This window comes from Tachypleus tridentatus, chromosome 13, assembly GCF_004210375.1.
Source record: "Tachypleus tridentatus isolate NWPU-2018 chromosome 13, ASM421037v1, whole genome shotgun sequence".
NCBI classification, from domain to species: Eukaryota; Metazoa; Arthropoda; class Merostomata; order Xiphosura; family Limulidae; genus Tachypleus; species Tachypleus tridentatus.
The window spans coordinates 116,236,564-116,249,600 of record NC_134837.1 but is presented as its reverse complement, the minus strand read 5'-3'; the positions used below and the strand labels follow the sequence as shown (position 1 = coordinate 116,249,600).

General features: G+C 30.6%; 1 protein-coding gene across 4 annotated transcripts in view; it reads left to right on the top strand.

Moving 5' to 3' along the window:
* The window catches only part of LOC143241101 (uncharacterized), a 99,652-nt gene extending 87,512 nt beyond the window's left edge, over positions 1-12,140 (top strand). For 2 of the 4 annotated variants that reach the window (XM_076484647.1, XM_076484646.1), the window contains one exon: positions 5,254-7,911. In XM_076484647.1, the coding sequence (XP_076340762.1) occupies positions 5,254-5,371 (118 nt within the window). In that variant the 3' untranslated portion in view covers positions 5,372-7,911. The other 2 variants (XM_076484648.1, XM_076484650.1) reach the window with 2 other exon arrangements.
* Positions 12,141-13,037: the final 897 nt, after the last annotated feature.

Sequence of the window (13,037 nt, the reverse complement as noted above, 5' to 3'; positions counted from 1 at the left end):
GTGGCCTTTTATAAGGTTTTCTTCCACTACTCATATTAATTCTCAAGTTGTTGACCCTCAAATAAGTTATTTGGAAAAAGTCTCCCTCAAATTCTTCTACTGATACCTATAATTAGTTATCTATTATACTTACAATTATTAGTTATTATTTATTTGTTGTTTTCATTCTTCTGATTCTTTTAATCAGGATCAAAGATCTAAACTTTAGTCTTCATTAACTGTGGGTCTCACTTACATAGTTTCTATAACTACACTGATATATATTATACTCTTTTGACATATACTTTAAACCAATTATGCTGTATTGTAAGCTATTTATCTCCTTTTCAACAGTTCAGCTGACTTTCCTGCTTCATTTTGTCTTTGTAGGTTTTTCACTGAAACTGGTTTTCTATTCAGAAGAAGCACACTAGCAGGGGCTGATTTGAGATTTGGCATCTTGATATCAAATTAAGTGAAATGGGTCTTTGACTGATTTACTCTCTTATGTTCCAGATGACACTTCCTTTCACACTTTTGGGAATTGTCATGGGTTGTTTGTTTTTCTGTGCGACTCTTAGCTTCAAGATCGTTTAATTCAATAGGGCTTTCTATCCTGTCTGTATTTTCACTATTGTTATTGTCTAAGCCTATTTAGTTATGCATTCAAGCATATAGCTTCCATGCCATGCAGTATATCAGTGTACAAGAAACTAATAAAGTTTTCCTGCTTTGATGAAGAAACTACTTATGTGGAATAAGCCAAGCAATAAAACCATAAAGTTAAAAGCAATCAGATGTGAAAAGGTTAACAGTTTTAACCCTATCACAGTGAGTCACAGGTAAAAGGCCATATCATAGCATTTGTTGATTTATATTTAAAATTTTATTGAACTCTCGTTTTATGAACTTATGTCAATAAGTTTGGAATCAAATTGTAGATTACAATTCAAGCTTTAGTATGAGTTAATTTCTTAATTTACAATTAAATATTAAAAGAATCTATTTAAGTATAAATTGTTAGCAAGTCACATGGTATGTTGAATGCAGCATCATTTAAAATTAGATGTTTGTAATGTCAAAATACTAAGTCTATAGTTTCATATATATTAGGAACTCAAATTACCAATATTAACAAGGCAGAATATAAAATTAAGAACCTCGTATCCTTTCATTTTGGTGAGATATGGCTTATGTACTGAATCAAACATAATGGCTACATTATCCTCTTTCCATATTTGAAAAGGATGCCTTATGTACACTTACTTCAATATATGAGATGTGAAAAGCCAATCAAGAGCTTAGAATGTCTCTTTATTCATGTTTCCTCAGCCATTTTAATCTGTTAGAAGGCTTCCTCATTCTTTCGAACAAAGATCTCAAGGAGGTAGGTTACGTTTTTAGTCTACTCGTAATTTCATATTTCTTTAGACCTAAATACAGCTTAGTTACTCAGATTGATAAATTATAGTGAAATTTTGTGGTATCAATATAGTAATTTATGATTTTCTGGTTATCCAGTTGCATACATAAAACGTAAAAATAATATTTCATATCTTACACATGAAATATTAAAAGGCTTAGCAACCTACATCAGCAGTAAGTGAGTTCAAAGGTCATAGCTAGAAGAGATAAGTTTGTTTTACTTCTTTATTTGTTCTATGTTTTAAGAAAAATAAGTTTTTTAATAACATATTTGTAAAGAGTAATAATCTATATCCACATATAATGTATATTAATTGGTATGTGACTGTATATTACAAAATTTTACTTGTCCTCTAAAATACAGCAAAGACAGGATCATTTTGTAAAGACTAAAGGTCAGTTTTATAGTATCGGATATGATAACGTGTGCATGTGCACCATGTCGATGCTAGTTCTGTAATGTTATCCAGGTACGACTGGAAGGTCATTATAATAAAAATATATATAAATGTATAATGTTATGAGATTTATGCTATTTAGTTTAAACATTAGTGTTGTTGAGTAGTAACTTTGTGAATGAAAAAAAGCATAATTTATATTTGTTTCCTAATATATTTTTGATGGTTATAAGGTCAGTCAAATTTACAGACCCCTTATAGTTAGAATAGAGAAAATAACACACAGAATGTAAATTCATACTGAAAACAAACGTTTGAAATGTATTTAGGAGGTTTTAGAGATTACACATATTATTTGAGATTTTCAGGATAAACAGTCATTTTTGAAAATCTCTTCATGATTAAACTAGTAATGAAACAGGCTCAATATTCTCACAAACAAATCTTTAGAAATAATATTTCATTAAAAAATTTGATTTTTTGTGTATTAAGCACTTGCAGTCTTTACTAGAAATCTGTCAAAATTTGTGAGGATATGCACACACTGCATCAAAAGCTATAACATAAATACTTAACATGTATAAATGTGTGTACAAACTTGTGTATATTATAACAAGCTCATCACAAAAGGGTTAAACTGTGAATATCATTCATTGAATATGTGGCATCAAATGATGCCTTCAGAGAATAAAAAAAAAGGGTTATGCATTTTATTTCATGATTCTCATTTCTCTGTAGCTTGATGGTATAGCTGCAGTTAGTATTATGGTAGAGAAAATAACAGACAAGAGATAAAATTATACTGGATAAAACCTTTTATATGCATCAAGGAAGTTCTAGAGTAATGCAAATTAACTATGAAAACTGTAAGGTGAAAAGAACTATTGTTATTTTCAGCATAAAAATCACTTTGCCACTCATATTGATTCAGTACACTTTTAAAAATTCACAGACATGTCTTAATTATAAAAACTTCATTAACTTTTTTGTAAAAGAAACTTGTAATGTTCACTTAAAGCTTGTCAAATTTTGTTCAGGTTCACTCAGTAAATTCAAAATTGTAGTATGTTTAACTTAAATATTCTGGAGCTTTGATGAATAAACTGAGATGTATGCAAAACATTAAGGCTTCTTCTGTAGTATTGCAAACCTTTTAGTGTTATTTTTCTATTCTTCTGTCTTCTATGCCTACTGTTAAGCCATAACTTCTCCCAGAATTATGGCTTCACTTCACAAAGTCATTTCTTTGTAGTATGCTCACATTTGTCATCTACAATAGGACCTTACTTCTCAATGGTGTCTAATTTCAAACCTGATATTATTCAGTGTCACTCATTCATCCATCACTTGAGTTTTTAGTTCTGACAGAATCAAGAGCTCAAAACAGCAAGAACTCCTTTTCTTCCTATTTCTTTTGACCTTCATAGTTTCACAGGTACCTCTTTTATAGGTTGGAATGCTATGTTTGAGAATTGTTATTATTTGGATTCTTGAAGAAGTAAGAGCTCACTTCAACATGATAGGACTTAGAGCTGTTCAACGTACCTGTCTTGAACCTCTGGGATTTCATTTGCCTCCAGTTCTGATTCTTTAAGCCAGAATGAATCCCTATTAGGTAAGTTTTTTTTTATTACCAGCTTATTTACCACTAAAGTCTATACATATGGTCATTAAAGTATTAATATACTACCAACATCCTTTGTTTTTATCAATTACAAGGGTGTTTACAATTGCAGATTCATTAAGTAAAAGAATATACTTTCATTATTAATGAGGAGTCTCCTTAACAATTAAGGGCTCTCATACGCATTTCTGTAATTACCATAAACAACTTTCACCCTCTGTAGTTGTGCTACACAAGAGGGTTATGTCCTCTGGAAACAGACAGAGGATGTCATTTGGTGGCCAGTGATGCCTTGACAAGTACCTTTCCCACCTCCATGTGGGGCCCGACGTGGTCAGGTGGTTGGAGCTCTCAACTCATAATGAGGGCCACAGATTCGAATCCTTTTTGCACCAAACATGTTTGCCTTTTCAGCTGTTGGGGAGTTATAATGAGATGGTCAATCACACTATTCATTGGTAAAAGATTAACCTTAGAGCTGGCAGTGAATAGTAGTGACTAGCTACTTTCCATCTAGTTTTACACTGCAAAATTAGGAATGGCTAGTGTACATCGCCTTTGTGAAGTTTTGTGCAAAATTCAATAAGCAAAACAAAATACCTCCATGTGCATTTCCTTACATAGCATGAGAGGCATTGCAAAAATAGTGGTGTCCCCAGTCCAGGTTGGGTCTATGGGACACCTTACTATTTGATTTTCTTAGCCTATTTGTTGTTTGCATTATAGTATCATATCATACAGTTGTTGAGCCCATCCTGGGACTTGCCTTAGTATTTTAATTATCTTTGGGCACCAGCCACTTGGTTGGTTTCATAATTTTATGGCTTTCTCAGATATTGATGTAGTGGGTGCTAGTCAAAGGTGCAGGTTCAGTTTGTTTTTTTTCAGCTATTACTGGTATACACCTCTGAGAATCTTCCACTATAGCTGCAGGACAATGCATTGCAACTTGACCCCATCTAAGTGTAATGCCATTACCTGTAACCACACCTGAATGTGTTACTGTTCCACAGATAAATAATACTGTTTGACCCCACCTTTTTGATATGTATACATACTATTTAAAAGGTGATGATGGTAAGGTGGTACCCTGCTGAGTTCAATCTTTTAGTCTCTTATGAGGTTGGTCCACACCATACATTCTCTCATTAACAGTCTTTTAAATATACTCTGCTTTGTTACATTTTTTACTTTTATGGCATAAGTTGTTACCTTGCTTCCTAAGAATCAATAATTTGGTCACCAAATGGTCGTTATGAATCTCCCAGTTTCCTCTCCCCTCTCACAGTGTTGGCATTTTGGCTTTTTTTCTAAATTTAAAAAAAACAAGTGTGTATGCTCAGGATTTTACAATATTAGAACTAAAATTAATTTAAAACCTCTGTAATACATTTCCATCTGCCTTCCCACAACAGGAAGATATGTTACTATCACATGCATATTATTTTGATTTAAGCATAGTAGATCATGTGAAAGGTGTGAGAGAGTGAAGAATTCTGGTTAAGTTGATGCTCTATTTGGTGTTAAGGACATTTAGAACTTTAATCAGATATTTATTGACAGTACAAGAGTAAAGAGCAACTCAACAGTGAAAGGTCTTTTGTATTTCAGATATAAGACCTTTTTGAAATTTGTTTTAATTCTAAAAGTATAAAATAAAATTTTTTTTCATGAACCTATTTCTCTGTCTGGTTTCACTTTTTGAACTACATCAAATTTTGTAATTCCCATCCATAGAAAAAAAATCTTCAAATTATTTGTATATTTTCTTTGCCTACTACTTTCGTTCCTATAAAATAATAGTTATTAATGGGCTATTTTTTACAGGTTCAGTGTCAGAAGCAAATCCAGGACACATCACCACCAGTATTCCTGCTCACACATTATATCAGACCAAAACAATTCCAAAAGGAGAGCTAATATAATCATATCACTACTCATATAATCAACATTAATGAGTTCCAAGTACACTATTCACAAAAAATTAAAGGATAATGGGGCTTTGATATGTATTTTTTCAAAATTTGAAGAAAAAAATGCAGAGACATTCAATATTGACAAAAATTATTTATTACAAATATTGCAAGTAAACAGTACCATTAAGTCTAAAAATTAATGCACCAAAAACAAAAAAAGCAAAATTAATGAATAATGTCAATATTTTGCTGCACAACTATCAAAGCAAAAATAATGTATTAAGATGAATAAAATTTACAAAAAAAAGTTACTTAATGCTTTATGTGTGCCTTCTTCTATTGCTTATAACTTCTCTGCACCTGTTACTCATACTGCTGCTGAGATTTTGGATGATATTTTGAGACAGCACAGTTCAATCCTGGATGAGGGCAAACCTAAGCTTCTGGACAATCATAGGAACACGTTGTCTATCTCTTAACTGCTTTCACTTGAAAGCCCCACATATGCTCAACCAGATTCAGATCCAGTGACTTAGCACACCGGTTTAGTACCTCTGTTCCTTCATCCTAAAAAAATTGCTGCTTGTGTGGGGACAAGCATTTATTCTGGTGATACATGAACTCATCTCTAACAACACCAGTGAACAGGTGAACAGTAGGAAGCAGGATTTAATTAATGTGACATGTTGCTGTCAGGGTTTTTCATACACTTCTTAGAGGTCTTTATTCCCATGCCTCCAGATCATAATTGAGTCACCCCAAAAAACATCATGTTGGACAATGTTACAGGCTGAATATCACTCTCCTTCCCACTTACAGACCCTCACTTGTCAATCATTTGAAGATACTTGCTCTTGTCTGTGATCATTAGAGAGGTCCATTAATGAAGGGTCCAGGTGACAAATTTGTATGTAAGTTCTAGCTGGGCTGTTTATTGCTTTGAGGTTAGAACAGGAGATGCAACTGGTATCATGGACTTAAGCCCAGCCTTGTGGAGCCAGTTTTTGACTGTTGAAAATGATACACATATTCCTATTGTTTGATGAATCTCATTCCTGAGGTTTCTGGCACTGCTGGTGCAGTTTCTAAGGGCCAAATTTCACAGGTCATCTTCTATACCTGTAGCCCTTTTGTGACTCTGGCCTGACCTCTTTATATATTCTTCTTTGTCTTGGTATCTGCACCACAATCGAGTAACCATATTTGTGATATCACTGTGACCCATGTCACTTCAGCTGGGTATGGCCTTCTTGTAATGTTGTGATGTTTCTGGCTAGTTCAGTTTCAGTTAATTGATTTCTAACAGGTTGTACATTCTTTGCAAAAAATAAAATAAAATAAAAAATTCCATAAATATAGTATTATCTCAATCAACAATAAACATCTTTTTCAGTTAATCAATGCTAGCCTTTTGATTTACAGAATTAGGGTCATTTTCATAAAGGCTTATTAAATAAGGAATCATCGGTGCATAAGCTTGTGAATTCTAGACAGGATTAGTGTAATCCTCTACAAGACTCATGTGAAATTTGAAAACAATTGGTATTTTAAAAATTTACAAGTTTAAATAAACCTCAATATCCTTTAATTTTTATGAGTAGCATGTGTTGGTCTTGCACATTTTTCTTTTAATCATCACAAACAAATCAATAAAATTTGCCATTGATCATGAACTACTAAAATATTATATAAGATGAAGGAAAATATTTTTTGCAATGAATAGAACTTTAATATAAAATTCTGTACATCAAAAATCTTTAAGAAATATGTTTAGAATATTTTTTAGACATTGCTCTTATTTAGTTGTTCTAGTTTCTTTTCTATCAAATAACCTATTATTTACAAATTCATTTTTAGTTTTCTTTCACCCTGTAATTTTTTTAGTTGATGATAAAAATATCATCCACATGAAATATGGAACACTTTGAGTGTACAATTAACTTCTTCATCTATACCACAAGCTAAATCTGCAGGTTATCATGTTATGTTCTCACATTAAGCAAAACTGAAAGCTCCATTTCGTATCTGTGCTAAACTTGCTTACTAGTCTCAGAAGGTGTTTTCTCGAACTATTGACAAACTTCTGTTGTTTACAATTTTGAAACTTTTCATTTTAGACTTTATTTGATGTAGAAATCAATAAATTAAATAGTTCTGTTCAGTACAATCAGCAAGAGAAAACAGTCGTGATGGTAACTGATCATATGTATTTGTTCTGGATGGAACCAGTGGTTATAACATATAATAAAATGCACTTTGTTGCTCCTACCAAATAAACGAAACTTAATTGTACTTGCTAAACTTAGATAATATAATTCATTAACATTTGGAGAAAATGTTTTCCACAAATATTTCCAAACTTTTTGTTTATTTTCACACTGTTATGAAACTTTTAATTGTTTTGATAATGATAGTCCATAAACACATGGCAATTTTATTTTATAAAGATAGAATCTGTCATGACTCATTTTATACTTAACTTCAAATTAAATATTTCTTTTTTGGTATTGATTGGCACAATTACTTTTTGTCTTATTATTATTTTTATTACTTTTTTTTATTCTTTTGATTTTCAGTTGTACCCTTACAGCTAGCTGTGAGTTCCACACAGGTAATTCATTATCTGTATAAAGTATGTTTTTCTTTTTATATTATGTTTAACATTGGTTTATTTTTGTTTCATATCTGCATTGTGCATGTAAGTGTGAAGATTAGGTGTAAAAAAATCATAAGTTCTATTTACAGTATTATTACATAAACTTCTCTCAAGTATAATAATTAACCAATAAAACATGTTGATAGTTGATGTCAATTGAAAATTTAAATAATTTTTAGTACTGAATTCTAAAAAAAAAAGAGAGAAAAAAGAAAGTAAATTTTCAAGAAAGATTAAATACCACCACAATGAGTGTTATATATTTCCTTTATAAACAAGTTGGGAATAATGATGTAAAATACAATATTAGTTTCCTTAAAATATTTAAACACTGTAAGAGAAATATCAATAGTGATAATATTAGAACTGAAGAAACAATCACATACCAACATTTGATCTTGTACATATAAAATAAATTTTATATTATCAATAACTTACAACCAGAGCAAGCTAATTACATACACCAGGAACAAAAATTAAACCAGTGAATAATGTATCCAATTTATTTTACTGGTCTAACCAGGAATATGAAATTTTGTGGTGAAGTCATTGGTACCATGATTATAAATGAAAAGAAACTCTGGAATTAGGGCTTGAATCCAGGACCTTTAGCTGAGAGAACTAATATTCTACCCAACTGAGCTATCCAAGATTACAAACCATTCCCATCTCTCTTCATACATAACACTTTTTAACTACAAATAAAAAAACGTCTTACTACTTTGTTTTTTTGTGGTCAGGCAATTAGTGGGTTAACTTACCATAACCCTGCCAAATCATAGGAGCCTAACTAGACTCACACGTATATATTTTAATCTTTACTATATTTCTTATTATGAATCAATAAAAGTAAATTTTCTAGCAAATACTATTATGTGTATGAAAGGCATAGACATTCTTTGATCAGAAATTCATAATTTGATGAACCTGATGTTAGAATTTGAAGTTATTAGTGGATAAAAATGGTGGTTATCGATTTCACAATGTGTGTAAATGGGTGAAGTACATGGTCGTTGAAACTCCTGTGTGTTTATAGGCATTTGTTTTTAATTAGTTTGTTTTGCCAATATAGATGGCTTTAAAGTTATCACAAGTGTATTTATAAATGGATCATATATGTAAAGAAGTAAGCAAAAGGTCTTTAGTTTTAAAGAAAAACCAAATTCCAAAGTAAGATTTAAAAAAAACACCTGAAGTTTTATTTATGAATAAAGTTATTCTGATCAAAAACTTTGTGTCTTATATAAATAACACTACTTATATAATAACCTCAGTTCCTTTCTGCTCTCATTGTTTTGAATGTTACATTTTATTTAAATTTGTTCTTAACTTTTGTATATTTTACTTATTTATTTTCCCTTGTATATTCTTCTTCATATTCAAACTTCTACTGTTTATTGTTATATATGTATGTATATATATTTTTTGGTTATAACAAACTTTATATGTTGAATGTAAACATTTAATATTGCTGATAATGGAATATGTAAATTCTGAAATGTCTGAAGATTAGACATGTTTTATTTTACCAAGTTGCTAGTTGATATAATGTGATACAAGTATATGTATATCAGTATTCTTTTTTTTTCTCCTTAAATGTTTTTACTTTATTTTTTATATGTTCTTTTACTATAATAGAAAATGAGCTTTATCATAGCTTTGAGATGGATAAAAGAATCTATTTTAATACTTAGGTTTATGAAGAGCATTTAATCATATATTTTCATGATTGTTTAGCTTCACTGCATGAAATATTGTAAAAGAAACTGAATCATAAGTACCATTAAATAATTTTTTCAGGTTTTTCATCTTTATGTTCCTATGTATGTGCTACTTTTTTACAGTGATAACTTTCAAACAATATTTCTTAATATCACAACTTTAAACAAACATCAATGATAAAAAAGAACTTCTTTGTCATATTTCTTGCTCTAAATCAAGATTACTCAATTTATAAGGATTGATAAAAGTCACTGTTGGACTATAGAAATTTTATGCTCTGAAGTTAAAAAATTCCTAAAAAGCAAAAATTAAGACTGGGTAGGATTCGAACCCTCAAGTTTGCAAACCACCCTTAATAACCAGTGAAATGAAAACATTTTTAATTACCTGGTTTTCAAAACTAATATGTTTTGAGTCACTGTGATTTGATAATTAAAGATTTAATTTGTCTTTTCATTGGTCCATTAAATATAGACCAAAATGTGTTCTATGTTATTTTGATATCTCACTAATGCTCATGTATTCAGTTTGAAGTTTAAAGGGTCTGTTATGAGTCCGTTAGAGGTTTCAAAGGAAGCTTGGCATAGATAATTCTAAAGAGTTTTATTTGTTACTTTTTTTTCAATGTCACAGTGCACGTAAGTGTCCAGTACCCTATCATCGATCACCACCATTAACTCCTAGTAGCCTCAGCTCTTGGTCCTACAAGTCAAAATCAAGAACAAAATCACTTTCTCCTTGTTGCTTACAGTCTTGTTTGAGGTCCAGAAGCATTTCTCATTCTCCCAGATTCAACCACTCTTGGACTGCTTTATCAAGAATCTACAGAAGTGATAGGTTAGATTGTCCTGGAAGACAGTCACCTAATTATAATTCTGTTTCATTCAGTCTGTATTATTAAACTCATAATTTGTTCCTTTTTTTAATAATAGTTCAAGTTTTATGACAATGGTCATAAGTTTTTAAATCCTCATATTTAGATTGAATGTGATTTATGGTCCATATCTTTTTATCTCTTCTGAATTTAAATATATGAAAAAAAAACAACTGTCATTAACTATGTTAGTTCAGTCGATTCAAGCATCTATTTTGTACAAGTTTCTCTGTAAAAATAAAACAGTTAATGACAAAAGTGTAATGTGGCTATACCTTAAAGAGAAGGTAACAAATAAACTGATAATGTCAGCAAGGAACATGAGTAATGTATTTGCACATTCTGTAGTTTTAAACATTGAAAAGAAACTATTTGACACCTGCAGCAGATAAAATAACAAAATATGTTCTTACTTTAATACTGTTAAATGGTTTTCATTTTTGTGACTGAATTCTTGATGATTCCATTTTTTTATGAACCATGTAAGGTTATCCTCTACACTAAAGGAAATATAATTCTACATTTTATTGTGTTTATATGCATGTGGTTTTTCTTCAACACTATTCAGGAAGAATTATCATAATAAATAGAAGAAAAAATTTAGGAGTTTAATGGAATTTTATTTGTCACATGTAGCTTTAAATTTGTACATGGCTATCTTTATGTGATATAAACCTACCACTGTTGTCTTTATCTGATCTAAACCTACCACTGCTGTCTTTATCTGATCTAAACCTACCACTTTTTTTTCACTATAAGTAAGTGAATGATTTTCTGAAATGTGATGTTAAATTCTCACTTTACAAATGTAGAAATTTTAACCACATTTGTTGTCCCTCAGATGTACTACAGTTTCTGCTATGATAAGTTGTGCTACCTGTAATGAGAACACAAGCAAAGGTTAAAACCAGTTTTAATCAAGTTAAAAAAAAATCCATGGAAATCTGTAAGGACTGACCTGAGGTTTTGTCTCTCTCTCTTTTTTTTTCCTTCTTCTTAAACTTGTATCAAGAAATATATCATTATGCCAATTAATCAATAATACCAATTACTTTTTATTCCTGTAAAAATTTTTTTTTTTCATATTTAACATCTTTGTTTGAGTCTTTAGTGAAAATACTGTGTAACTATAGCATACAGCATCAAAAAGTTGATTTTCAACTTTAGTGTAATTGATGCTATATTTGTTTACTTTTATTTCCCATGTTTATTTCTTTAAACATTACTGAGTTACTGTATGGTATAACTGATTTATATTGAATCTTTTTATTTACAGTTAAATTGAACTTTGATCTGTTCGTTATTTATGTCAACTAGAAACAAACTATAGATTTTTTTATAAATCTGTGTGTGTGTGTGTGTGTATATATATAAACATTTTCATTAATTTTATATGATTGCCATCTGTTAAGTTGGGTTGTGAAGTCATCTCGTTTTATTCAGCCCATGCTATGGGTTTTACCATTTCCTCATTGATAACTTGTTATGTGTAAGCTCTGTTTTGAAGCATGTACTTCCACGAAATTAAAATCCATCATTTTTTGCTTTTGATGTCAGATGGTTAGATTTAAATATTAACAACCATGAGCATATTATTATTTTAATTTGTCTCACAGTTGTAAAATCCCTCTCAAATCAAAACTATCAGGCATTTTTGAAGTTTTACTATTCTTCTGTTAGGCATAACAATTAATCATACAACTTGACTGTATAAGGAGAACATTATGTCAAGTCCAATATAATGTCTCAGCAATGCCAAAATGAGAAGAATCAGAAATGCCATGGTCAGTGAATTATGGCTAGATGTAACTGGCTCAAGAGTAAGGTCAGTACAAATCAAAGCCATGTATTTGCATGCTAAACACCAGTTTATGAAAAGTTGTTTTGCAAAAACATGCAAAAGTTCCACCCACTCTCCAGACTGAAACCTTTGTTTCTTTACTGTTTTGTCATGTATATTAGAAATATCTGATCTCTATCTATAGCTGTCACATACTACTGTTGTAGTACAAGGCTTGTACAGATAAATTAAAGCTTGAAAATAGTGTTTACATTTGATTTGATATATTTAACTGATGCTGACTTCAGAAAAAAATGACAAGTTATGAAATTAAAAATTATATAAACTTTTCTGTGCAAATAAATTGTAAATTTCAGATTGGAAACACTTAGAGGTATATACTTAAAAACAGGGGCATAGATTTTTTACACCCAATGGGGAGGATGATTTTTGCAACCACTCATGTGGACTGTTCAATTTGCAAGTTGGTAATCTCTCATTACCTGAACCTAAAAGCTTTAAACATGCAGTCACAGAGTAATCTTGTTGCCATGATACTTCAAGGTTTCCATGAAGGTTTGTATAAGTGAGGTGTTGTGAACAGTTTTCAAAATGTTAATAGAATAAAGACAAATGTGTCACAAATTAACTGCCACATTAATT